The 22,175-nt window shown below is 41.5% G+C and overlaps 2 protein-coding genes across 5 annotated transcripts in view; one reads left to right on the top strand and one right to left on the bottom strand.

The window, feature by feature from the left end:
- The window catches only part of vdac3 (voltage-dependent anion channel 3), a 9,655-nt gene extending 6,727 nt beyond the window's left edge, over positions 1-2,928 (top strand). For all 4 annotated transcript variants that reach the window (XM_041936236.1, XM_041936235.1, XM_041936233.1 and 1 more), the window contains 6 exons: positions 154-306; positions 426-478; positions 591-818; positions 941-1,091; positions 1,775-1,832; positions 1,926-2,928. In XM_041936236.1, the coding sequence (XP_041792170.1) occupies positions 154-306; positions 426-478; positions 591-818; positions 941-1,091; positions 1,775-1,832; positions 1,926-2,017 (735 nt within the window). In that variant the 3' untranslated portion in view covers positions 2,018-2,928. The remainder of the gene's footprint in view (positions 1-153; positions 307-425; positions 479-590; positions 819-940; positions 1,092-1,774; positions 1,833-1,925) is intronic.
- Positions 2,880-22,175, bottom strand: ikbkb (inhibitor of nuclear factor kappa B kinase subunit beta). Its single transcript, XM_041936232.1, has 22 exons — positions 22,029-22,175; positions 21,031-21,152; positions 17,245-17,339; positions 14,962-15,082; positions 13,144-13,213; positions 11,235-11,323; positions 10,209-10,298; positions 9,998-10,122; positions 9,256-9,363; positions 9,030-9,159; positions 8,620-8,814; positions 8,401-8,515; positions 7,719-7,842; positions 7,479-7,630; positions 7,218-7,279; positions 7,022-7,122; positions 6,883-6,932; positions 6,676-6,775; positions 5,590-5,737; positions 4,609-4,706; positions 4,145-4,238; positions 2,880-4,017 (listed from the first exon to the last, which is right to left on the bottom strand). Exons 2-22 carry the CDS (start codon positions 21,133-21,135, stop codon positions 3,958-3,960), a joined length of 2,232 nt encoding a protein of 743 aa, XP_041792166.1. The 5' UTR covers positions 21,136-21,152; positions 22,029-22,175; the 3' UTR covers positions 2,880-3,957.

Genomic DNA, 22,175 nt, shown 5'->3' with positions numbered 1-22,175 from the left:
ATGCTTATTTCCCTTGTTTTGTTTTTTCTTATTTTTTCCTCCCTGTATGCTAATTAATGTAGTTCTGCTCTAATGCGCCTTTCTGCTTCCCTGCCCACCTCATTTTCCATCTCCATCTCCCCCCTCATCACTCCATCCCTCTTTGTCCTGCAGGAATTTGCCACCTCCGGCTCCAACAACACTGACACAGGGAAGTCAGGAGGCCACCTGGAGACCAAGTACAAAGTGAAAGAGCTGGGCCTCAGCTTCAACCAGAAATGGAACACAGACAATACTCTGACCACAGAAATCACCATGGAGGACCAGGTGGAGTGAAACAAATGAGATTTTCATCATTTTAAGCACTAGCCTGTTCAGAAATGTAAAAAAAAAAAAAAGATTATATGAGCTTATCGCATGTGTCTCCTCTCTGTGGCTATCTGTAGCTGGCAAAGGGCCTGAAGCTCAGCCTGGACACATCGTTCGTGCCCAACACTGGGTAAGAGCATTTATATTTGCACAAAGTAGCTTCCACTGTTCTCAACAAATCAATCAATACAGCCCTGTAAATAGCTAATTGGCTGTTCCTCTTTTCTTTATTCCTTCTGTAGCAAGAAGAGTGCCAAGCTGAAGACAGGCTACAAGCGTGACTTTGTCAATGTGGGCTGCGACCTGGACTTCGACATGGCTGGTCCCACAGTCCACGCAGCTGCTGTGCTGGGCTACGAGGGCTGGCTGGCCGGCTACCAGCTGGCCTTTGACACTGCCAAATCTAAGCTCACCCAGAACAACTTCGCCCTTGGATACAAGGCCGGTGACTTCCAGCTTCACACCAGCGTGTGAGTCACTGCATCACAGTAAAGAGAGGCAGGAAATGGAAATAAATCATCAAGTTCAGACGAATATCCCCTACTGCTTTATCTCCACCTTTTTGTATCTGTATTTTGCTACTGTATTTCAGTAATGACGGCACAGAGTTCGGTGGCTCCATTTACCAAAAGGTGAACTGCAACTTGGAGACAGCGGTTCACCTGGCCTGGACAGCTGGCAGCAACAACACACGCTTTGGAATTGGAGCCAAATACCAGTTGGATAAGGATGCCTCTCTGGCTGTAAGAGCTGACTTTAAAATATCCGGACACATCTAACATGATACATGTAACATGATAAAAATTTAGCAGTGACAGTGACTACAGTGCATAAGGAATTACACATTCCAGTTTGACAGGAAAACAGGGTAAAATAAAAAAGAATAAGAGTCTACAGCCTCCGAGCATCTCTTTGAGACTGTACTTAGTTGTGCTTTGTGCTAAATGTGCACAATGCTAATGCTAACAAGCACTAAACACAAAATATAGCTGGCAGTGGCATCAGCTGTACAGGTATTTGGTCAGAAACTAAAGTTGACAAAGGGAAATCTTGACCTGAATATGTTGGTAAACAGAAATTATTATAATTTGTCCTCAGAGGGAACCTGATGTGAGTACTAAATATGATGATAATGCATCTAATTTGTCAAATTACACCACTAACACCCAGAAATGTCAACCTGCTGATGGCCCACTGACAGGCCATCATTGCCATCGCTATAGCCACACTGCTAGACTTCCTAAACCCACACACCCTCTGCATAACTACTTGACTTTCTTTCTAAACTGTGATCTAACTCCTCTGCAGCTGTTGACCTGATGTATCCATATATATGATATAAATTATGTAACTGCATCCCAGTTCTCATCTATCTGTTCTCCTTATGCTGTGTCAATGGTTATCTCAATGATGTTTCTCCTCACAGACGAAAGTCGACAACGCCTGCCTCGTTGGAGTTGGGTACACACAAACCCTCAGGCCAGGTTAGCTGATTGCTTTTTGTTGGATACTGTTTTCTGTAACATCAATCCAAAGAGCACATGCACGGATCCATAGTGTGACTCTTTTCCCTGTAGGAGTGAAGCTCACCCTCTCAGGTCTGATTGACGGGAAGAACGTGAACGGTGGTGGACACAAAGTGGGAATGGGTTTTGAGCTGGAGGCGTAAAGATTCGATGGGAGGACTGAGAAGAAGAGAGGAAGGCGATACAGGAGAAGAATAAAGAGCCCAAATGTGGAAACACCACAAAGGTCCACTCAGCGACACGTAAACACATCTTCCCTCTGAGTCCTACACACACATATGCACAGTCTTTGGCCTTAACCCTGAAACCCCAAGCAGCCTCAAGGACCTCCAGTACTGTAATTTTAAAGGAATCAAGCATTATTTTGTGTTGGTTAATTTAAATTTTACATTATTTACAGGTCCCACAACCAATTTTTGAGCATATATTATGAGAATACAACGAAAGAACAGACCTGTCAAGCACGAAATTCATGCTGCACTCCTGTTCTCCAAATAATGTGCTACGTATGAAAAGTTTGACCAGACAAAAAGTGCACTTTGAATTAAGTATTTGTGTCATATCTGTATTCTGTGAGGCACCTTCCTATTTTGACTGTGTGGTCAGCTCATTTTTGTTCAGATGTACTCTGGGTTTTAGACACTCATAAGATCATTAGAGAGTGCTTGTTTTGGTATATTGTGGTTTTGTTGCATGCTTTAGAGGCTAGAGGACTGAAAACAGATGCAATAATAGCTGGAGAGAAAGAGTGGCTGATCCTTCTCAGACCGAGTGGACTCACGTTGATTCCACCATTTGACCTCAATAACACAGTTATAAACTGTGGACCTTCAGTTGCCTAAATGTCTACATTTCAGGTCCTGTTTGGTAAAAAAAGGCCAATGGCAATTTGGACCTCTGTGTCACCTCTTTGTCTCATTTTGTGTCCTGTACCTGTTCAACCTTTACCACACTTCAGTTTACCCGTGCTGTGCTTTGTATAGGAGAGTTAGTCAACAGTTAGGACCTCAAATTGATTTTATTGAACTGATGGAATAAAGTATGTTAAACACCACGATCCTGATGGATGAGTTGGGTTTTTTTTGGTCGACATTAAACAGGTGAAGGAAGAGGAGAACCTGTGGCCTCATTCTAAAAGAAAACATCACTCACAGTACAGTAAAATACTGTATTCAAGGTACAAAATTCAGTTTTGTTTTGAAAAACCTTCTGTTGCTCAGACATCAATACAATCTTAACAGCATAGAGTATGTACACAAATAGACACTTAACAATATGCAACATGTGCCATCACTTTGTATGATCAAATGTCACCTATGTTGCTCAATGATTGTCTTACTAAGATAAAACTTGCAATAAGACATAATGGTCCAGTGAGAATCACATAAAAACAGATTGACATTTACATTCAGGCCCATAACACACATTTCAATGCAGAGATTGCTTTAGAATATAACTAAAACCCTGTACTAAAATATCATCTATAGTTTCCGAAACAGAGTGAAACAGATGTTAACTAAAGCTGCAGTCTGAAAACAAAAGAGAAATGTTTGTGTCTGTCAGTTACAGTGAAACATTATTTACATTCATGACTTCTGTCACGTCTAATTTGAGGATAAAATTTTCTCAGCTGTTTTAAGGTCGCTGTTGAGGAGAGACTGTAACACTGTTGGAATGTATGTGTGTGTGTGTTCTCACCGGGATTGTCTCAATGGTTTGTTTGCTACGATTATCTGATAAATTCTAAAATACCAGTGGAACGCTTGATATGTGCATATCTACACCCCAAAACATATTCAATGTTCTGTTAAAATTGCAAATGGGCAAATAAACAAGATCCCACTTTAATAAATTCCTGCTAATCCTAATCTGAGATAGACTTGCTTCAGTGCAGGTTGGCATTAATTATCCTTTTTTACAATCTCACACAGGAGTGGGTAGATTTACCTACTCCTTAATCTCATTCAGCAAGTATGTGCCAGCAGCTACTACTCCATTCACATTGTTAAACAAATCTCATGTAGTTTGACATCCCATCCACACAGAGGCAGTATATTACCACATGTAAAGAATGAAACCCAATTCAGGAGAGGTCACTGGAGAAATTCTGGCCTCCACGCAGCCACGTCCACTCGCTCAACATCTGGGACAACAACAGAGGGCGTGTGTTATTTTTTTAATAGTCACCACAAATAATTCAGGGAGAAGCGATAAACCACAGCAGGCAGCTGCTCGGCATCAGAACAAGACGAATGTGAGCGTGTACGTACCTCCATACTGTTCTCCGACTCCTGGATGGTGTCATGCAGCAAACTCTGGAGTCGACTCTCAAATGTCCTGCTCTCCTCCACGAGAGACTCGTCACTGCGGACACACCCAAAGTGATTCATGCAGATGTTACTCATAACTTTGATGATGGGTTATCTGTGTTCATTCACGGGGCGTATGTGTGCCTTCTGGTGACGATGTCTGTCGAGTGTTTCGAAGGAAAACTGAAGTGGTGAGTTTGGTGAGATCATGAGTTCACCTAAACAAAAAACCTCTCATAACTTTGACATAAGTGTCTTTGTGTACAACTTTGCCAATATTTGTGTGGGTGAGTGAAGTGAAAAGTCGAGTTTATTTTCTGTAGTCCTTAACAATATTTACAAAAGATGTCTTAGACCCTGAATGGATCACTTCCTTTGAACCCCAGTGTGTGTGCGTGTGTGTGTGTGTGTATAAGTGCACTCACAACTGTTGTAAGCTGTGTCTGGGGGTCAGTAGAGGCGGTACTGAGGAGGGGGTTTGTAATCCTTCAGGACTCCCACTCACTGGGCTGCGAACCTTACTCTATACAAGACAAGACGATGCACTTTGTTATTTGTTAGTTAATACAGTACACAGCACCTGCTTATTGTGGAAGATATGACACAGTTTATTATGATCTGGGCTTCTTTTGGTGTTTTTGACATTAAGACTATTTTTACAGGTAGAGCCGACATTCACAATGAATCATTGATGAGTGTTGGAGCCGATAGAAACATACTGTACGTGGTGCTTGTGAATGAGGTGAATTTAACCAAACTACCCGCTGCTATTCTACAACTGCGAGTCTAAAAAAGTTGGGACTCTGCGTAAAATAAATAAAGTAAATAAGAACAGAATGCAATCATTTGCAAACAAACTGTGATTACTGATAACAGTTTTATGAAGTGTTCCTGAGCCCATGTAGTAACATCCTTTATACAATCATGTATTCACAAAGTGGTGAACCTCGCTCCATCCATGCTTGTGAACAACTGAGCCTTTCCAGGATGCTCCTTTCATACCCAATCATGATACTTGTTACCAATCAACCTGTTTACCTGTGGAATGATCCAAACAGGTGTTTTTGTAGCATTGCACAACTTTCCCAGTCCTTTGTTGCTCCTGTCCTGACTTGTTTAAAACGTGTTGTCACCATCAAATTCAGAATAAGCAGATATTTACAAAAATCAATGAAGTTGATGAGGTAAAACACTAAATATTTTATCTTTAGACTGTTTTCATTTGAGTTTATGTCAAAAAGGATTAGCAAGTCATCCCATTCTCTGTCCCAACGTTCTTGGAATCGGGGTTGTGTGATTATTATTTGTGGCTTCTTATATCATCATTGCAATCAAATGCCATTAACAAGCATCAGTGAAGTCAGATTGTTCCACTGAAACTCTGTGAGTAGTTCGCGGATCCTCACACAGGCGACTTTGAGCAGGTTCCACAGCTCCCTCTGTCGTTTCTCCTGCAGACTCATCAGGACTTGCTCGCTCTCAGCCATCCTCTGGACCACGCCCTCTACCTTTGGCAGCAGCTCCATCACACGCTGGCGGCACACTGCTGTCTTACTGCATAACACATAGAAAGAATTGACCCTGTGGCATTAATTAAAGACTTAGAAACATTAGTAACCACAGACTGGATCGCTTATTTTAAAAAGAAATCCGACATTAATAAGAGGTTGTGACTTTTTACACTTTGTCATGAATAACGGTATGACCTTAATTAAATGCTGAAAATCCGTCACTTCACACTTAGCCATCACATCACATTACAGCTGTAAAAGTGAATAAGTCACCAGCACCGTGTTTTCAGTTATTCTGCCTGAGTGGACCTCTTCTCAGAATGGAAAATACTTCACTTCTCCCGTTTGTGTCTCTGTTCCTGGGGACATTTTTCAAGGCAGATATTTTTACTTACCACAGCCGGAAACACACAGGCGTAGCTAATAACATTAACAATTGTTCTTTCCATTTGAGTGTCCCAGTGAGCCTCAACAGTACACAAGCATATACAGCAAGTATTATTATAACATTACTGCAATTATTGCTGTTATTGTTATTATTTACTCCTGTGTTTTTGCTGCTTGGCGTGTCCAAATGTGTGTTGTGAAAAAGGCCTGTCTCACCATTATGATCCTTTTAGTGACTTTAGTCACAGCTGTGTGAGTGGGCAGAGCCTTAACTGAATGCTCTTTGGCCAAGCATTGGTTGAGTGTCACTTTGGTATCCTTCACTTAAATATGGGCATATAACTTAGCAAAGTTCTTATTTGTGCATTGTAGTATTATATATCTGTACAAAGATAATAAATCATGTATCAACCATTAATTAAGTCACTAGTGCCAAACTTGCTGCTCAGAACAAAAACAATGACATAATGCATTGGTTATTCTTCAAAAGGTGTACTTGGCCTTTGGAGGACTGGGGAACAAGCCCTGTTCAACCTCGATCTGGGACTTGTTTTCAGAGTTTATTAAAAAAAGCAGAGTTTTATGTATGAGTACCTGAGGTGTGTGTAGAAGTCTCTGAGCTTCTTCTCGTAGAACTGCACAGCCTGAAGTACCAGGCGCACCACCTCCTGACTGTCCCCTGGACACCTCTGGTCTGAGCAGGGGGAAGGAAACGGAAAGCCAGGGGAACGTGAAAAGGAGGTTTATTTTCATGTGAAACAAGTGTTAGGTAAGAAATGAACAGATGCATGAAGGCCAAACCTCTGGGTTTCTCTCTGAGTTTGCGGAACAGCTCCATGGCCTTTCCTTCACTGAGGAACAAAGAGGGGAAGAGGGTCTAAGATCATAAAGCAGCTGTTTCTTTTTGTTGTTTTTACAGTGAAGTCTGGTTCAGACTTACAGTGTGTCCAGATTCTCTCCACTCCTCCATGGCTGCCTCTGCACATCCACTATGTCTGGCTGCAGATGCATCATCTCCTCCTCCAGTTCACTCACCTTAGCCTAGACACCCAGACATGGGTTTAGTCTTTTTAAAGCACATTTGAGTGCTACTTAGACACACGCACACACACGCACAGATACACACTGAGCTCTACCTGACCACAGCTGGCAGCAGTCTGCTCCATCTCCCTCCACACGCCCAGGAGTTTCTCTGACGCTAGAAAATGTAAAAAGACTAACATTAGTCAGTGCCAAACTAAATTGTTCAGACACTGAAGTGCACTTTCCACCTGTGGTAAATAGGGCGACCAAATTAAGTTAGAAATAATTACGAGCAAATGATAAATTAAACGCAGTTCAGGCAGTTGTAGTGTAAACTTTGTGCTATCTACCAACATGTTTGTGTAACATAGTACCGATCCCGGTGGCTGTCTGCTCCTGGTATTTGTCCATGTCTATGTGAAGGCTGGTGGTGAAGAAGTCCAGCTTGGCCACGAGTCTCTGGTGCATGGACACCATCTCATTCTTCTGTTTGGACAGTGAGGAGTTGTGTCTCAGCAGGCTCATGCTGAAAGAAGGAGGAGAAGAAATACCGTTATGCAAGTGTGCGTATGTTGTGTGTGGATGTTTGTGTGCGTATTTTGTGTGTGTCCTACATGGCAGCTTTCTGCCCCTGCTGCAGTCTTTGCCAGTCCTCCTTCAAGGAGCGGATGGTGTGCCACGCCTGGCCACAAGTCCTCCTCAGGGGGCTGTAAGGCAGGAGGTGCTTAGGGTCGGCCTCTATGACAAAGAACAAGAGAGAGAGAGTCAGACAAAACCAAAGGATGTTTATTATCTTGTTGTTTTCATCTCATTTTATCTATTCCAGTTGTCATACTGCCACAGAGTTTTGATTGAGGCAGAAAATAAAGTCTGTGGTCCATATAAGCCTAAATATATTTAATATTTTCAGCTACAGCTTTAGTTGTACTTGAAAGATTTTTACCATCAGCGCTGGAGGTGTATAAGATTTGTTTTCTCTGTATATTAACAGTGTCTGCGGTGTAAATATGGTAAAGTCTGTACTTATTTGTGGAGATTATCTTTCTGTTTGCTAGAGACTGTATCTTCTTTATTTAACAAACCACCAAAGCAAAGCTTTCACTGGACCCATGCTTTTGGAACCCTGAGTGAAGTATATATAATAACTGATGCATGAAAAGCAATAATTGCTTGAGTAGTAAAACAGACTGAACTGAAATCAACAGAGAGAGGAAGCAAGAGAAGCAGCTTAAACACAGTACAACTTTGCAGGTGAGGACGTTTTTTGACATAGTTTGCTCATAGCTGTCTACTCACGGACGAAGCGGATATTTTCCGGAAGGGTGCGAGGAGCAAACTGAGGTTTATAACTGCAAGAGGAGCGATCAAACAGGAAGACCAAAGGCAAGTCGGTCCGTCTCCCATCTATCTCCTGCAGACGCAGATAAAAAATGATAATATGACTCCACCGTTAACGTTGTGCTGTTGACTATTCTGTGAAGGGATTGTGTGTACAGAGCTCATGATAGATATTACTGTGTAATCTATGGCGCACTGTGTGGCCAGTCCATGAGGCTCCAAGGCTAACCCCGCCTCCAGCAGCAGCTCCTGATTGGCTGCAGGGATGCTGGTGTCTTTCTCTATCCTCAGCTGCAGGTCTGCCACAGTCTCACTGGCCGACACGGAGTATGTCAGGATCTTGGCAGACAACATGTTTAGGACATGAACCAGCTGAGGGAACAGAGGGAGCAGTAGTAAATATGTGCATAACCTCTTCAAATAGAATGAAAATTTTATCACAGGTGTAACACTTACAAAGTTGAAAATTTTGTCTTAATTTACATTGCATTCAAAGACAGAACTCCTATATTAGTTTTGCCAACATCGGGCTACACAAATCAAAAGGCAACACATGAAAGAATAAATGAATGTATTCCTCAATTAACCTTGAGCTGCAGAATAAGCCCCAGCTGGGAGAAGCAGTCGCTGGGTGTAGCGTCAGGGTCTTTGCCTCTCTCCTGAGGAGACCACTTCAACATCAGCTGCAGCCACCTCTCCAGTTTCTCTAATAACAGACTGCCAAACACCAGCAAACACGTTAGAGTGAGATAATAAGAGTTTTAAAAGAGTTTTTTTTTTCTGTATGTGTGTGTCTGTCACAAATGAAATCACCTGTTGAGGTTGTTGGGCTGCGGCAGATGTTTAGAGAAGCGGACTTCCCCTGAGAGGTCCTCATAGACGACAATATCATCATCCTGCTTCAGCCTCAGTTTATTGTGCCTGAAAAGGATACCGGTGGATTATATGAGAGAAAAGCCCTAAAAAATTGGATTTGGAGTTGTGTATTTTTGTCTTTTTGTGAGTAAACACATTTTTTTCCTAATTCTATCCTCAATTCTATCATGGAAAATTCCAACCTGTGAACACAAAGTTACAGGCCAGGACCTGAACCTGAGTTTCTGCAATAACATCACAGACTTTTCCTTAATGTAACCCTGACCCCCCCTGGAGTTTTAATCTGTCAATCATCGCAATCACGAGGAACAAGTGGCCTTGACGTAGGTTCCCACATATCCTGTAATTCTTCGCTCTGGCAACTCCTGTTTATTTATATACTCCTTGCGTGTTACAATCCAGTCACGTAACAATAATATTTACTTGGAATTGAACTTATCATTGCTTAACATTCAAAAACATCATTGTCAAGCTTATTTAGCAAAAACGAGAGTCACAGAGGTGCAAAAGCAAAAAAAGAAGAGAGAACGAGACTTGAGAAAGGAGAAATGTTTGGACATACATCACCCTCAGACTAGTTTTGGAAACCACTACTTAATTTCCTTCATAATGACTGTTGATATTTGAGCAAATCACCAACTTCATTCAGGTAAAGGAATTTTTTGAAAGGTGGTACTACCAAGGAACAGGTTGCCAGGTTGGTAAGAAAGGGCGAAATCCTGTGATGCACTCAAACACCAAAGTCCCGAAGCTCCAGTAGTCCACAGTGACCGTGTACTTCTGTCTCTCAATGAGCTCTGGAGCCTGGAAAAACAAGTTCAACTCTTACTGTCTAGAATACAGTGAGAGAAAGTGTGGAAAATGTGTCTGTCTATGTTTTCATCACTCACTAAGTACTGCAGTGTTCCCACAAATGAGGTGCAAAGACTGCTCTGGTCCAGCTCTTTAGCATAGCCGAGATCTATAATCTTGTGGATCAACTAAGGTTTGGAGAGGAGGAAAGAAAAAAGTGTTATCAGCAAAAATGTATTCGATAATTACAAACAGATAACTTAAAGGAATAGTATAACAGACATTTTGGGAAGTATGCTCATTTGCTTTCTGGCTTTTATACTTTTGCAGGGATGAATGAAACAAGATATAACATGTAAATTAGTTGGTGGTACTGGTAGGCAGATTTTATTACTGTCTGATAAAGCCAGGCTAGCTGTTACCAGTCTTTCCTGCAAAGCCAATCTAATCCTGTACTGTATTTAACTGTACTGTCTTTCCACCAGACAGTGAAAAAGCATATTTCCCAAAACTATTCCTTTAAATTCCAAGAGACTCACAAATGCATGAGCATAAATCAACTTTTAAAGTGTTTCTGTCCACTTGTGTATAACCCCTTTTGTCTTTATAACCCCCTAAACCATAAACTAAGTCTGTATGTTGGATTTACTGTTTCTCTTGTATGCAAGACAAAAACCAGTGTTCATGCAAAACTATAAACTGCAGCGCAGATAAAGTCTGATTGTTTCAATTTCTATAAACATAACAGTGTTTCATAAACATGAATATATAACCTCCTTAATATGTCTGGCCTCATATTCCTTATTATCCTGTGTCCTACTGCAGGCTGGAGGATGGTTTGATATGTTACATAATAAACAAAATAAGGGGAGGCCCAAAGAGTAAGGTAGGAGCAAGTTCCTCGAAACTGCAAGGGTAAGCAAAAGAACTGAGTTTTCCACATTAAATATTCAGTGCAGCAAAGCTGTGCTCAACTGAAGAGGATAAAAATGTGGATGAGAGGGAGACGAGTCTTCTGCAGTAATTCCAAATAACCCACAGAGAGACAGCCTGTAATATGACCTCTTTGTTGTGGTTTGGGTGTATTTGTCATAACAAGATGGTTCACAGGGTCTTTAACTCACTCTCTTCTCTCCCTGCTGCAGCACAATGTTTTCTGGTTTCAGATCTCTGTGGATGATCCTTTTCTTATGGAGGTAGGTCAGAGCCGAAGCTGAACGGTCAGAGAAGAAGAAATAAGAAAAAAACAGCCAGAGGAAAAAAAAGAACATACAGTTAGAGCTGCATGCATTGCAAATCGTTTCCTGATGATTCACGGCTTATGCACATATGAAAGAGGTTAATGCTGCATTTGGAGACTAGAGATAGACCAACAACTCGGCCTGGCTGATGTATCAGTTGATATTAGAGCTGATAGCACTTATATCAGTATCGGTTTATACAAAGGGCGGTAAGAAACAAGAAATCAAAGTTAAAAAGTTAAAAAAAAGTATAAAAATCAATGCAGCAGAACCAGAGATATTCTATCTTTCATTCCACTCATTTTTCTTTTTTGTCCAAACCTCCATTACCCACAATGCAACTGGACAGCCAACAGAGTGGTCAGAGATCCGAGTGTGTTATTCTATGGCTAATGCAGCCTAGTGCCAATTGCTTCAAGCAGAGATGACGAGCAGGCTACAGAGGCCAGGTGAACTCACTTATTTCTAACTCCACACGCCCAGATTTCTTTCATTTTCAAACGTGTTCCTCATGTGACATCTTGAGGCAGTTAATCACACTTTGAGCAGCTCCCTTTGGAGCCATAAAATGCTTTATACAACTTTTTCTTGCACGTGCAGTTGTACTCCCCAACAGCTAAGAACGGACTGAAACACCTGGCTGGAAAGCAGAGTTTCAACGCCCTCTCTGGCTGGAAGTTTCAGGTGTGTTATACACCTGACCACACCCTGGGTCACTGACGGATGTGATTGGAAGTATGCTCTGTTGCACCACAACTAGTGGTGCTTCACTGCAGCAAAGTGAAGAGTCAGACCACTAGAGGTCAGCAAGTTAAGTTCTTTAAAAAGTTGATTAAAACCCTCTAAAAATCTTGCTTTTGCTGACCGCCAGGGATTTATCCTCTCACCTTGCTGCAGTGATGTACAGGTGTACTCCAGGACCCTGTGACATCACTGTCAGGTGAGGTTACAGGTGCAACAAAGCAGAGCGAAACAGGCTCTTAAACCAGAGAGGACAGTAAAACGTTGCTTCTCTGCCTGGTGTTAAAGCACTCTTCAATAAGACTCATAAGAGGATAACACTTGTATAAACATTCCATAGACTTTAACAGCTTTATCTCAATCAAACTGAAATTATAATCACTGCCACTTGTGCGTCAAAGGGTGACTAGTGTGTGAGTGCTCACCGAAGTGGAACTCATAACCTTTGCAGCACCTGACTGTGTGCGTGTGTGTGTTTGGGTGTGTGAGTGTGTGTGTTTGGGTGTATTTGGGTGTGGATGTGTGTGTGCTTGGGTGGGTGTGTGTGTGTGTGTGTGTGTGTGTGCATGCCTGCGTCTTTACCCTCGCTTGTGAAAAAGTTTTAAGGGGATCACTCATTATCAGGAAATGTCCACTGGTGGGTAACAGGAAAAGGAGTTTCTGTATGAGTGTGTGTACAGTTTGTGTGTGTCTTTTTATGTGTGTGTGTGTGTGTGTGTATGTGTGTGTGTGTATGCGTCCCCTCACAAACCTGTTCAGGCAGGGTGTGATATACAATGCATTGTTGATGTAAGCATTCATGCATTAGTTTCAGGACAGAGCGTGAGTGTCCACTTGTTGACGTAAGCCCCTGTCTGAGTGTGTGTTGTCGCCATGGTGACTAAGAGGTTGGTGGTTTAGGGTCATTGATGACATCATGATACCAGTCACAGTGATCATTTCCTCCATACTACAGGAAACAAATTATACTTCCAGCTGACTCAATCACACAATCAATCTATCAGTCTCACATGCGCAACAAGACTTAAAAGAAGGGGAGTGTGAAACTCACAAATGTCGGACAGCAGAATCAAAACGGAGCCCTCCCTCATTCCACAGCAGTTTTCCAAGAGGTTCAGAAACTGCAGATAGCACAAACACAGACACTTGAGACTTAAATACCATTAACCATGGGAAGAAAGCAACAGAAGTGGACACAGTCTAAGCAAAAGTTCACTAATCTGTCCTCTTTAATCATGTTTTAGTACTTTCAGCTCTTTAAGTCCCCCTATAAAACAGCTGTTTTCCATTTTCCATTTTCTATAATGTACATTGTGTTTATAAGGGATCAGATACACACTGGAGGCCATGAGCAGGTCAGATAAAAACAGAAAACAAGTATCAATTTGCTCTAGCATGTTAAACAAAATAGCAATGTTAAACTCAAGAAGTGCTGTAGCACTATATATCCATCTAGATGGGTCTGGTGTGAGTTGCCGAGCTCTGCAGATAATGGCTGTACACATGTCTGCCTTCTGTTGAATATAAGGGAACTAGATGGCGCTCAGCTTGTGTTGCTCAAAGCGGCATTAAAAATACATTTGATAAACTCAACAGCTGTGTCTCTTTTCAGAGATCATGACCTGGCTATTCAAAATAATCCACAGACCTTGTTGTGAGCAGTTTCACGTAGGAACTATTTTCTTTCTACCGAACTACGGCAACCAACCGTATCACTGTGCAGAAAGAAGCACACATCAATTCCTTTAACCCTAGTCTGACATTGTTAGCTTGTGGAAATTAGTTTATAGCTGAACGAGACTGCTGGCTAACTTCAGAGCTCAGCCGAGGAGGACGGCTTTAATGTTAACATCCCATGCTAACATGAGCACAAGCCTCTTGTCCATGAGTAGACGCACGCTTCCTTCTTTCCTTCTGTGCAGTGATACGGTTGGTTGGTGTAGTTTGGCAGAAAGAAAATAGTTCCTACATGGAACTGCTCACAACAAGGCCTGTGGATCATTTTAAGTAGATTTCTGGGAAGAGACACAGCTATTGAGTTTATTAAATGCATTTTTTTTGGCACTTTGAGCAACACAAACTGCGTGTCATCTAGTTCCGTTGTATTCAAGAGAAGGCAGACATCTGTACTGCCGACATCTTCAGAACTCTGCAAGTCACATCAAACTAACCTACATGGACATGCAGCGCCACAGGGAAGAGGGAAATAATGTATTTTGGGGTGAACTGTCCTTTTAAACAATATATATAAGTGCTCTACTGCTGGAAACTTGTGGTTGGCCTGACAAAAGACAGTGCAGTTTTCCGCTTTTTGTCGCCACTAACCACTCTACCCCCAACTCGACCATCTGGGATGCTTTGAAATTTTTATGACACTGTGGTTTTTGATGGTTGGCATTTTCCTCCTCTACTGGCTGCCTGGTGCCAACGTCGCCTCAGGCTGCACACTCAGTTTCAGATTAAAAACTGCTCTGGATTTCCCCCCCAGAAGAAGCGCCAACAATCGCCTGATAGTTGATTCAAACTAATCAGACACTCGTGTTCATGTGAGATCCTTTAACTCAGTGAAACACAAGATATAATCAATAGTGACATTTGTGGTTTTAGTTTTGATGTGCCTGTATTTCTTATTCCACAAGACCTTTCTGAAGGATCTATTCCCAATAGGGAAAAGAGCCAAACCATACTCAGGCTGGGTGCTGAGGAAGAAAGAGTCATTAAAAGTGGTTCAAACAGATCATCACCATACATGACTCCCGCTGCTTGCTAATTCATTGTGATTCATCACTTTGTTCTGGTTTATGGGTTCTTCCAGAGTCCTAAACCACATACGTGCACACACTCTTGCAAACCCACCGAAGACTTTTACCTTTCTCAGATCCCCTCCCTGACAGTACTCCATTGCCAGCAGTGGCAGGTCATTGGTGGCCACCTGCTTCTGCATCCCCTCAGGAACCTCTCTGGCTGCAACGACGTTGACATGATCCAACCTACGTGAGCCAAGATGAGCAGACATCAGACAACAATGTATCCCAGTGTATTTTTTTCATTGCTGAGGTATGAATTTCCACAATAATCCCACTGCCTAGGGCTGAAATCTGAGATTGATGAATGAGGTCGCCACAGCGCAGTTTGTCAGAGCTGTTGAACAAACAGATGTTGAAAACAAAGTAATTACAAGATAATCACTAAAAATATATATATATCTAGATCTAGATCTAGATCTTTCATGTTTTTGGTTTGTGATCCATTAAAATGAAGCAACATTGGTTCTTGTGAGACGTTCACCTCAGAGAGAGAGAAGTCAATGATTTTGTACAGCAAAAACCTGTTTTTCTTATGAAGCAACACTATTACTACAGCATATATCTGCATCACATTAATCAGAGATGTAGAATTTGGTCTTGCATCTTCCAGCAAAGTTCACCCATTCTCATCACCCAACTGCTCTTTGACTTTCTCTGTTTCTTATTCTTCACTGTTTCATCACTCTGACTGAAACAATATGCTTATGGCTGTCAGAGGTTCAGGCCCTGTGTAATATAAAGCTAACAAATCAAGCTGATCCTCCGGAAGATGTTTTACACTGCAACCATAACATTGTACAACATGTGATCAGTGTGAGTGTGTGTAGGACTTTCTGCTGCAGCTGAAACAACAACTGATCTGATGTGGAAAATATTTCTCTCATGTTTAATCTGCCTTGCTTAAGCTTATTTGAAAACACACTGGTTTTGACTAAAACATTCAGCTGACGAAAAAGTAATGCAATACAAGTTGTACAAACACCTCACACCTCAAAAACATTGTGAAAATGATGTGTTTTTCAGTATATGTGTACATCTGCATTAAATAGCTGCAATAATATAATGGTAAGCTGCCATGTATGTGTCCCCTGCCCTGTGGTTTTTCCACGAGTTGAGCGTGGGTGCACACGAAGGCTGTGGTTGTGACCATGTCTGTCTGAAAACAACACACTCATTAAAACTGGGACAAGGAAAGAAATGGTTTTATGCTCATGTTTGCACCCTTAAATGACAAAACACACACACACACACACACACACACACACACACACACACACACACACACACACACACTGTACACATAAGCTGCCATCCAGCTCCAGCGACCCGACACCCAAAGTGAAACTGCTAATAGGCAACACAGACATGTGTGGAAATGAAACACACGCCAAAAGCAGAGCAAAACGAGGAGGCGGCACATCACCCCGTCAGAAATAACCACGAACAGACCAAAATAACCCAAACTTCCATGCTGGTATAATTATTCAATGTCTTGTGTGATTTTTGCAGGATACAAATTTAGTTTTCGTATTTTGAGAAAACTTGTAAAACAGATCGGTACATAAAAGTCATGTGTCAAACTCATAAGCGCGCAGCTTGTCATGGAATGTTACCAAGTTGAGTCACAACATGTCAAACCAAAACTTACCTCCCATGCCAAAAAAGAGCCTTAAGGCAAAGCATAAAAGAGTTTGGACGGTAAAAAGAAACGGGGAAATCACAGATTTCTCCAGTCGAGTGAAAAGAAAATATGGGTCACACGGTGAGATGCATCACTGTGGAAAAAGAGACCTGAATCTGCTGTAAACAGAGAAGCTGAGGTAAGATGCTGTGGCCAAGCAGAGTATAAACAGAACAGTTAGGAAATCTGATCTTTTTGGACTTAAGACTTCCGTCTGTGAGCTTCTGTAAGAGGAAAACAGACACTGACAAGATATAATGTTAATATGATGTTAGCATGATCTTAAGGCAGGTCGTAACTTATCCTGAGGGCATGGCCTGTCTCTAACTGAATCTGGTTTATAGCTTTATTATTTTAGTCAATGTTGTGCTTATATGGTCCACAGCCCCACATAAACTTGTGACTGGTTAATGAACATACAACTGGGACCTTCTTCGCAAATTGTCCCCCTCTCTCTTCCATGTTCACTGTGATCCGTCTAACAAAGGCAAACTGTCAGTCTGGCATCTGGGGCTCTGGGGAAAAACATAACAAGGCTGCCAAGTCTGCTGTGTGTCCTGTGCATGACTGGTATTTGAGGGCAACAGAGGAAGGGTGATGGGGCCGAAAGGGTCTTGTCTCTGGGGCTCTTTGGTAGGTCGATACATGTAGGTGTGACTCTGACCTCTTCATGATCTGGATCTCCAGACACCATCGCTCTTTGTTTCTCTCGCTCAGCTCCTGACGGCACTGCTTTATAGCGATCTGTTCCTCTGTGTCCTGAAAACACACACACACACACACACACACACACACACACACAGACTGTTTGATATATAATCTATAGGCATTCATAACAAAGTATTAATGTTGCTATTCAGGAGCTGATTACCAGCAAAAATCTTCAAGTGGGCATGAATAGATTGTAAATTATGATTTAAAATTTGAAGTGGCAAAGCAGAAACAACATTTTCTCTAATGCTAACAAGGGAAATCAGCAAATATTCACAACTGAGAAGCTGCAATCATTGAGTGTTTGACACAAACACATCCTGTACATTTAGCCACAGCAACACAAGTACATCTCACTACCTGTTTCTCATGGCATCACCAAGGAAAAGGCCCCCACCCTGCTTCCCATAACTTGATCAATGGACTAATTATAGCCCATAGTGTGCTCATTAATACAGGAAGACAGGAAATTTCCTATAGAGGAAGTAAAGTCATCAGTAGTCAAGTAGTTTCCTGTCTGTCATTCCCACTGCGTCTTAAACGCCGACTGTTAAACAACACATCATTAAGTCTTAAACGTTACTTCCTTGATGACTATGAAGAGCAGCAGAACTGAATTATATCACATTTGTTTTTTTTCAGAGCAAACTGAAATGCATGTCTAATGTGTTCACAAAGACAAAATTTCCGTCATGGTTTTGGGTTTAAGTTTAGTTAATTCCTGTTTAAGTTGAAAGAGTTTCTCCTCGTGTGGCGTGTTTTGTTTTTTTTTACTTCCTCCTTTTGTGTCTTTTTCGTCCTTGTGATTGTGGATTAGTCTCACCTGTCCCTCGTTAGTCTTCCCTCTCTTGAGTATTTAGTCAGTGTGATATTCCTTCTTGCCAGGTCATCTGCATTTGTTCCCTCGTCCTGCATTCATTTCCTGCCTGTGTTGGACCGATTTGCTTTTAGTCATTTGTATTTCTTCTTTGTTTTCAGGGATTTCACCCCTGCGGTTTTTGCCTGGCTGTTTGGTTTGTCTGGATTCAGCTATCAAAGCTTGCTTTAATATTTGGTTCTTTTGTTCTTCAACCTGCCACCTTGAGTTTACCACATTTTGAGTCTTTTTAAATTGCAAAACATAACAGTTTTCATGCGGCAAAACAATCATAAACATCAGGAATGCAGCCACCGATGGAGCAGTTGACAGACACTGCCTGTTTACTTCATTTCAGTGTTTACAGATGAGAAAATGCGCAAGAGAAAATATTTCCAAGTGCTGACCTACATTTTCTGACTCTCCACCGCTTGTGAATCGACAGTGGCATGATGATGCTGCCTGGCTCAAAGGCAGCCCTAAGTTTGCCTTGAAATTGAGTGTGAGTAATACAAATCAAGCAAGAGAGGAAGAGGAAGGTCCACTAAGCGGGCGTGTTCATATTCTCAGAGCGTCCTGTTGCCAATGATGCAACTCTACAATGCTCTCATCCTGTGACTCGGAGTGATATCATTACAATAGACAGTTTCTGTTGGACTGATGTCATGCCATTCACAAAAACGGTGCAAAATCAAAAGGAAATGTTTTGTTTTGTTTTTTTTGTACAACACACTGATTTTCATTTGTGAACTGTTATGTCACTCTATGTATGACTGGTTTTAATCTGAATTTCACACACGTGCACACAAGCTCTGATTTTCCTGATACAGGCCTGAAACGTTTGCATTTTGCCCTGCACGCACTTCTTTTAAAATGCTGTACTTTACTGATTTTATGCATTCTATGTACTCTATGCTGAACTTCATGTTATTACTATTATTCAGTGGTTTTGTTTTCCATCTCATGTTACTCACTCTCTTTAATCTATTTTCATTCTTATTTTATCATATTTTTAAAATTTTTATTGAGTTGGTTTTATTCTCCATCTTATTTTACATCAATTGTCTATTCCTGTTTTGAGGTTCAGTCTATGTCTTTTTCACATGAAGGACTTGGCGCATGTGATTTATTTGTTGTAAAGAAGTTTGAGTTGCCTGTCTTGTAATAAAGGTGCTGTACAGTTAAGTTTATTATTATTATTATCATCATCATTATTATTGCTATTATTGAGCTGCTGGTTGATTATTGTACCCTACATTTGGATATTTACAACTTGAGTCCAGTTTTCCATTTATCTCTAATACACAGTGCAGGGATTATTCTGCTCATTACCAACTCTTGATAAAACACTGAAATCGCTCTACCTACGATGTTCTTGTTTGCGTTACACAGAGTCAGAATCACTCTTTGTTCACAACGGAGATCTGATTTTTATCTCTTTCTCAAAATAGTCTCTGACTTCTAAATGCCTAAAAAAAAATCTTGGTTCTTATCACACTCTTTTAATTTTTGAAAACTTTTGATTTCGACCCCGTCCATTGCAATGCTTCTTGCCATAACGCCCCGTCATGCCCGTTCTTTGAATCTATGATCCTGGTTGGAAATTGGAACCATAAGCCATCCAGCTGAGGACTTTAACCTCCCTCTCCAAATAGATCCCCAAAGTTAACGCTGTGATTAAGTAAAGCATTTTCTCATTTTCCTTGAACATATCCCTCGCTGGAACCAAACTCTGAACATGGCGTCCCTCTGTGCTTTCTTCAATACCTTTCCACCCGGCAGTGTGAGTTGTATCACAACAATATACCAAAGCCTGGAGGTGTACAGCATGATAATATTCCTTCCCTGACAAAATTAACATCGATGAAGACAGAAAAAGCATCAGTTTCAGATGGGAAATGGAAAGCTTTGTAATAATATTTGGATATGAATACAGACAACAAGTGAGTGACTTGAGGTTTTCAAACTGTGAGGTGAGATTTGAAGTGTGAGGGGGAGTGTAAGGCGTGAGCTGCAATTTGGGTCAGAATTCATATTCCTTCTCTGAGTCACAGCTCAGTCACATCTGACACAGACACGATCCACATATTTATAGATTCAGCATGACTTACACTTTCTGAGGATATCATTATCTCCTCCGTTGTGAATGAATTCCATAAAAGAAATCATTTTCTTCAGTATCAAAGCACTCCAGTGACTTTTGTCTGTGCGTGTCTATAACTCACTGACTCCATGGCAATATTACACTTCCTGATTATATCCCCTAAAGCCGCTCGCATTGTGGGAACTGTGGAGCAGCTTTGGCTGAGGACGTGCAGCAGGACATTCATTACTCACAGGGTCTGTGGGGTGTGCAGTTGTCTAAAATTTGTCTCTCTTCTGATTTAGCAGACTGAGCTCAATGAGGGAAACACTGAAGGCTTCCTAATGTGAGATGAGAACTCTTTTCGTTTACAGTTTAAAGAGGCAGTTTAAAGTTCCAGCCTGTCTTTGTAAACAGAACGAGCACGTCTCTTATTTGTGTTTATTGTTTATGATGAGTTTTTGCCTTTGTTGGACAGACAGTGAGAGGCAGACAGGAAACGGAAGAGAGAGGTACAACATGCAACAAAGGTCACCATCTGGAATCGAACCGGCGATGGTTGCAACCACGTTAAAACCATTCAGTTCAATGTGTTTCTGATTGTTTATATTATCCGTTTTTACATATCAGTTGATTCTGAATGCTTAAAGTGCACAAACATTTTTAGCCAATGCCATCTTTTCAGAGGAATTTTCAGTGATTCAATAAACTATTGTGTTCTGTCGCAGCCACAAATAAAAAAGGAACTGTGCCGCAGACTCAATATGTAACAGTGTGTTAAAAGTGTGTGGATTGTTTACCTTATTTTGCCATCTTGTGACATTCCCAAAGCCTCCGGTGCCCAGTCGCTTCTTCAGCTCCCAGGGCCCACAGGTCTGCTGCTGCTGCAGGGGGACTCGATTCATGGCCTCCTCAGCTGGTGCTGCACCCATGTGACAAACAACAAGAATAAACTTCACTTACAGTCACACCAGTTGCCCTGTGAGGGTCACACCACAGTACGAAAATAACACATATACTGGATTAATAGAAAATGGAAAAACAACTTTGCTACTCCTAGATCATCAAAACAACTAGGGCAAAAATGTTTGGCCCACAGGGTGTTGCTGTTATCTCAACAGAAAGACTTAATTGTCTGTACAGTGGATATTTAAGGCTCAGCTCTATATTGTCAACCTTTTGGACACCATGAATCTCTCCACCAAATGTTAACTGATGCATCCTATGCTTGCTTATGCTTCTGGACCGAAACGCATCAGGAGGCACTGACATAGTCCCGATACATGTTACATGTTTCTGAAGATAATAATGATAATATTCACTGATATGTTCTTAGTATCAACATCAATACTGGGATATTTTGGACAGAGCTAATTGACTCTGCCTAACCCAACTCTGACTGTGTATAATCACTGGCATAATGCTGCTTTTCAAACCAGATGAAATTACACTGACCAGACATACACCACAGGGTCAATGGAAGACCCAGACCCAGGTCTACAGAGTGCTCCCTGCATCTGTCTGTATACAGCTGTGCAGTTACAGTCCACAGGTTACTACCAGGCCTCTTCAGCACTGCATCCATCAGGCTGCTTCTGCTTTTGAATTTATGCTCCAGTGTGAATATTAATCTTACTTCTCTGCTCGTTACAGACTTATCATTAAAAAAAATCACTTTTTTTGTGCACGTTTCCTGTTTTCTGGAGTTATTACCATGTACTACAACGTACTCGCTTTCGGATTGTACCTTCCTGCAGACGAGCGCTTCAGCCACAGTATTAGTCAAACTAAATCCTACCTTGGACTTCGCAGGCTGCGCTCCCACACCTGATCTGCTCTGAACACCGTGTGTATCCGCTCTTTAAACGAGTTAACCATTAAATTGTGTAGTACTGATTTTGACGACACAAAAAGTCTGAAGAACTTTCTACTTCCTGGTCCTCAT

Source organism: Chelmon rostratus, chromosome 5 (genome assembly GCF_017976325.1).
Source record: "Chelmon rostratus isolate fCheRos1 chromosome 5, fCheRos1.pri, whole genome shotgun sequence".
Lineage (NCBI taxonomy): Eukaryota > Metazoa > Chordata > Actinopteri > Chaetodontiformes > Chaetodontidae > Chelmon > Chelmon rostratus.
The sequence above is the reverse complement of the archived record's forward strand: the minus strand, read 5'-3'. Positions and strand labels throughout refer to the sequence as shown.

Excerpts from the sequence above, each read along its gene's own strand:
- ikbkb (XM_041936232.1), bottom strand. The coding sequence starts at position 21,135 with ATGAATCGAGTCCCCCTGCAGCAGCAGCAGACCTGTGGGCCCTGGGAG. Across the intron at positions 8,815-9,029 it reads GGCTTATTCTGCAGCTCAAG|CTGGTTCATGTCCTAAACAT; the intron begins GTTAATTGAGGA and ends CTGTTCCCTCAG. Across the intron at positions 7,280-7,478 it reads GCAGACAGCCACCGGGATCG|CGTCAGAGAAACTCCTGGGC; the intron begins GTACTATGTTAC and ends TACATTTTCTAG.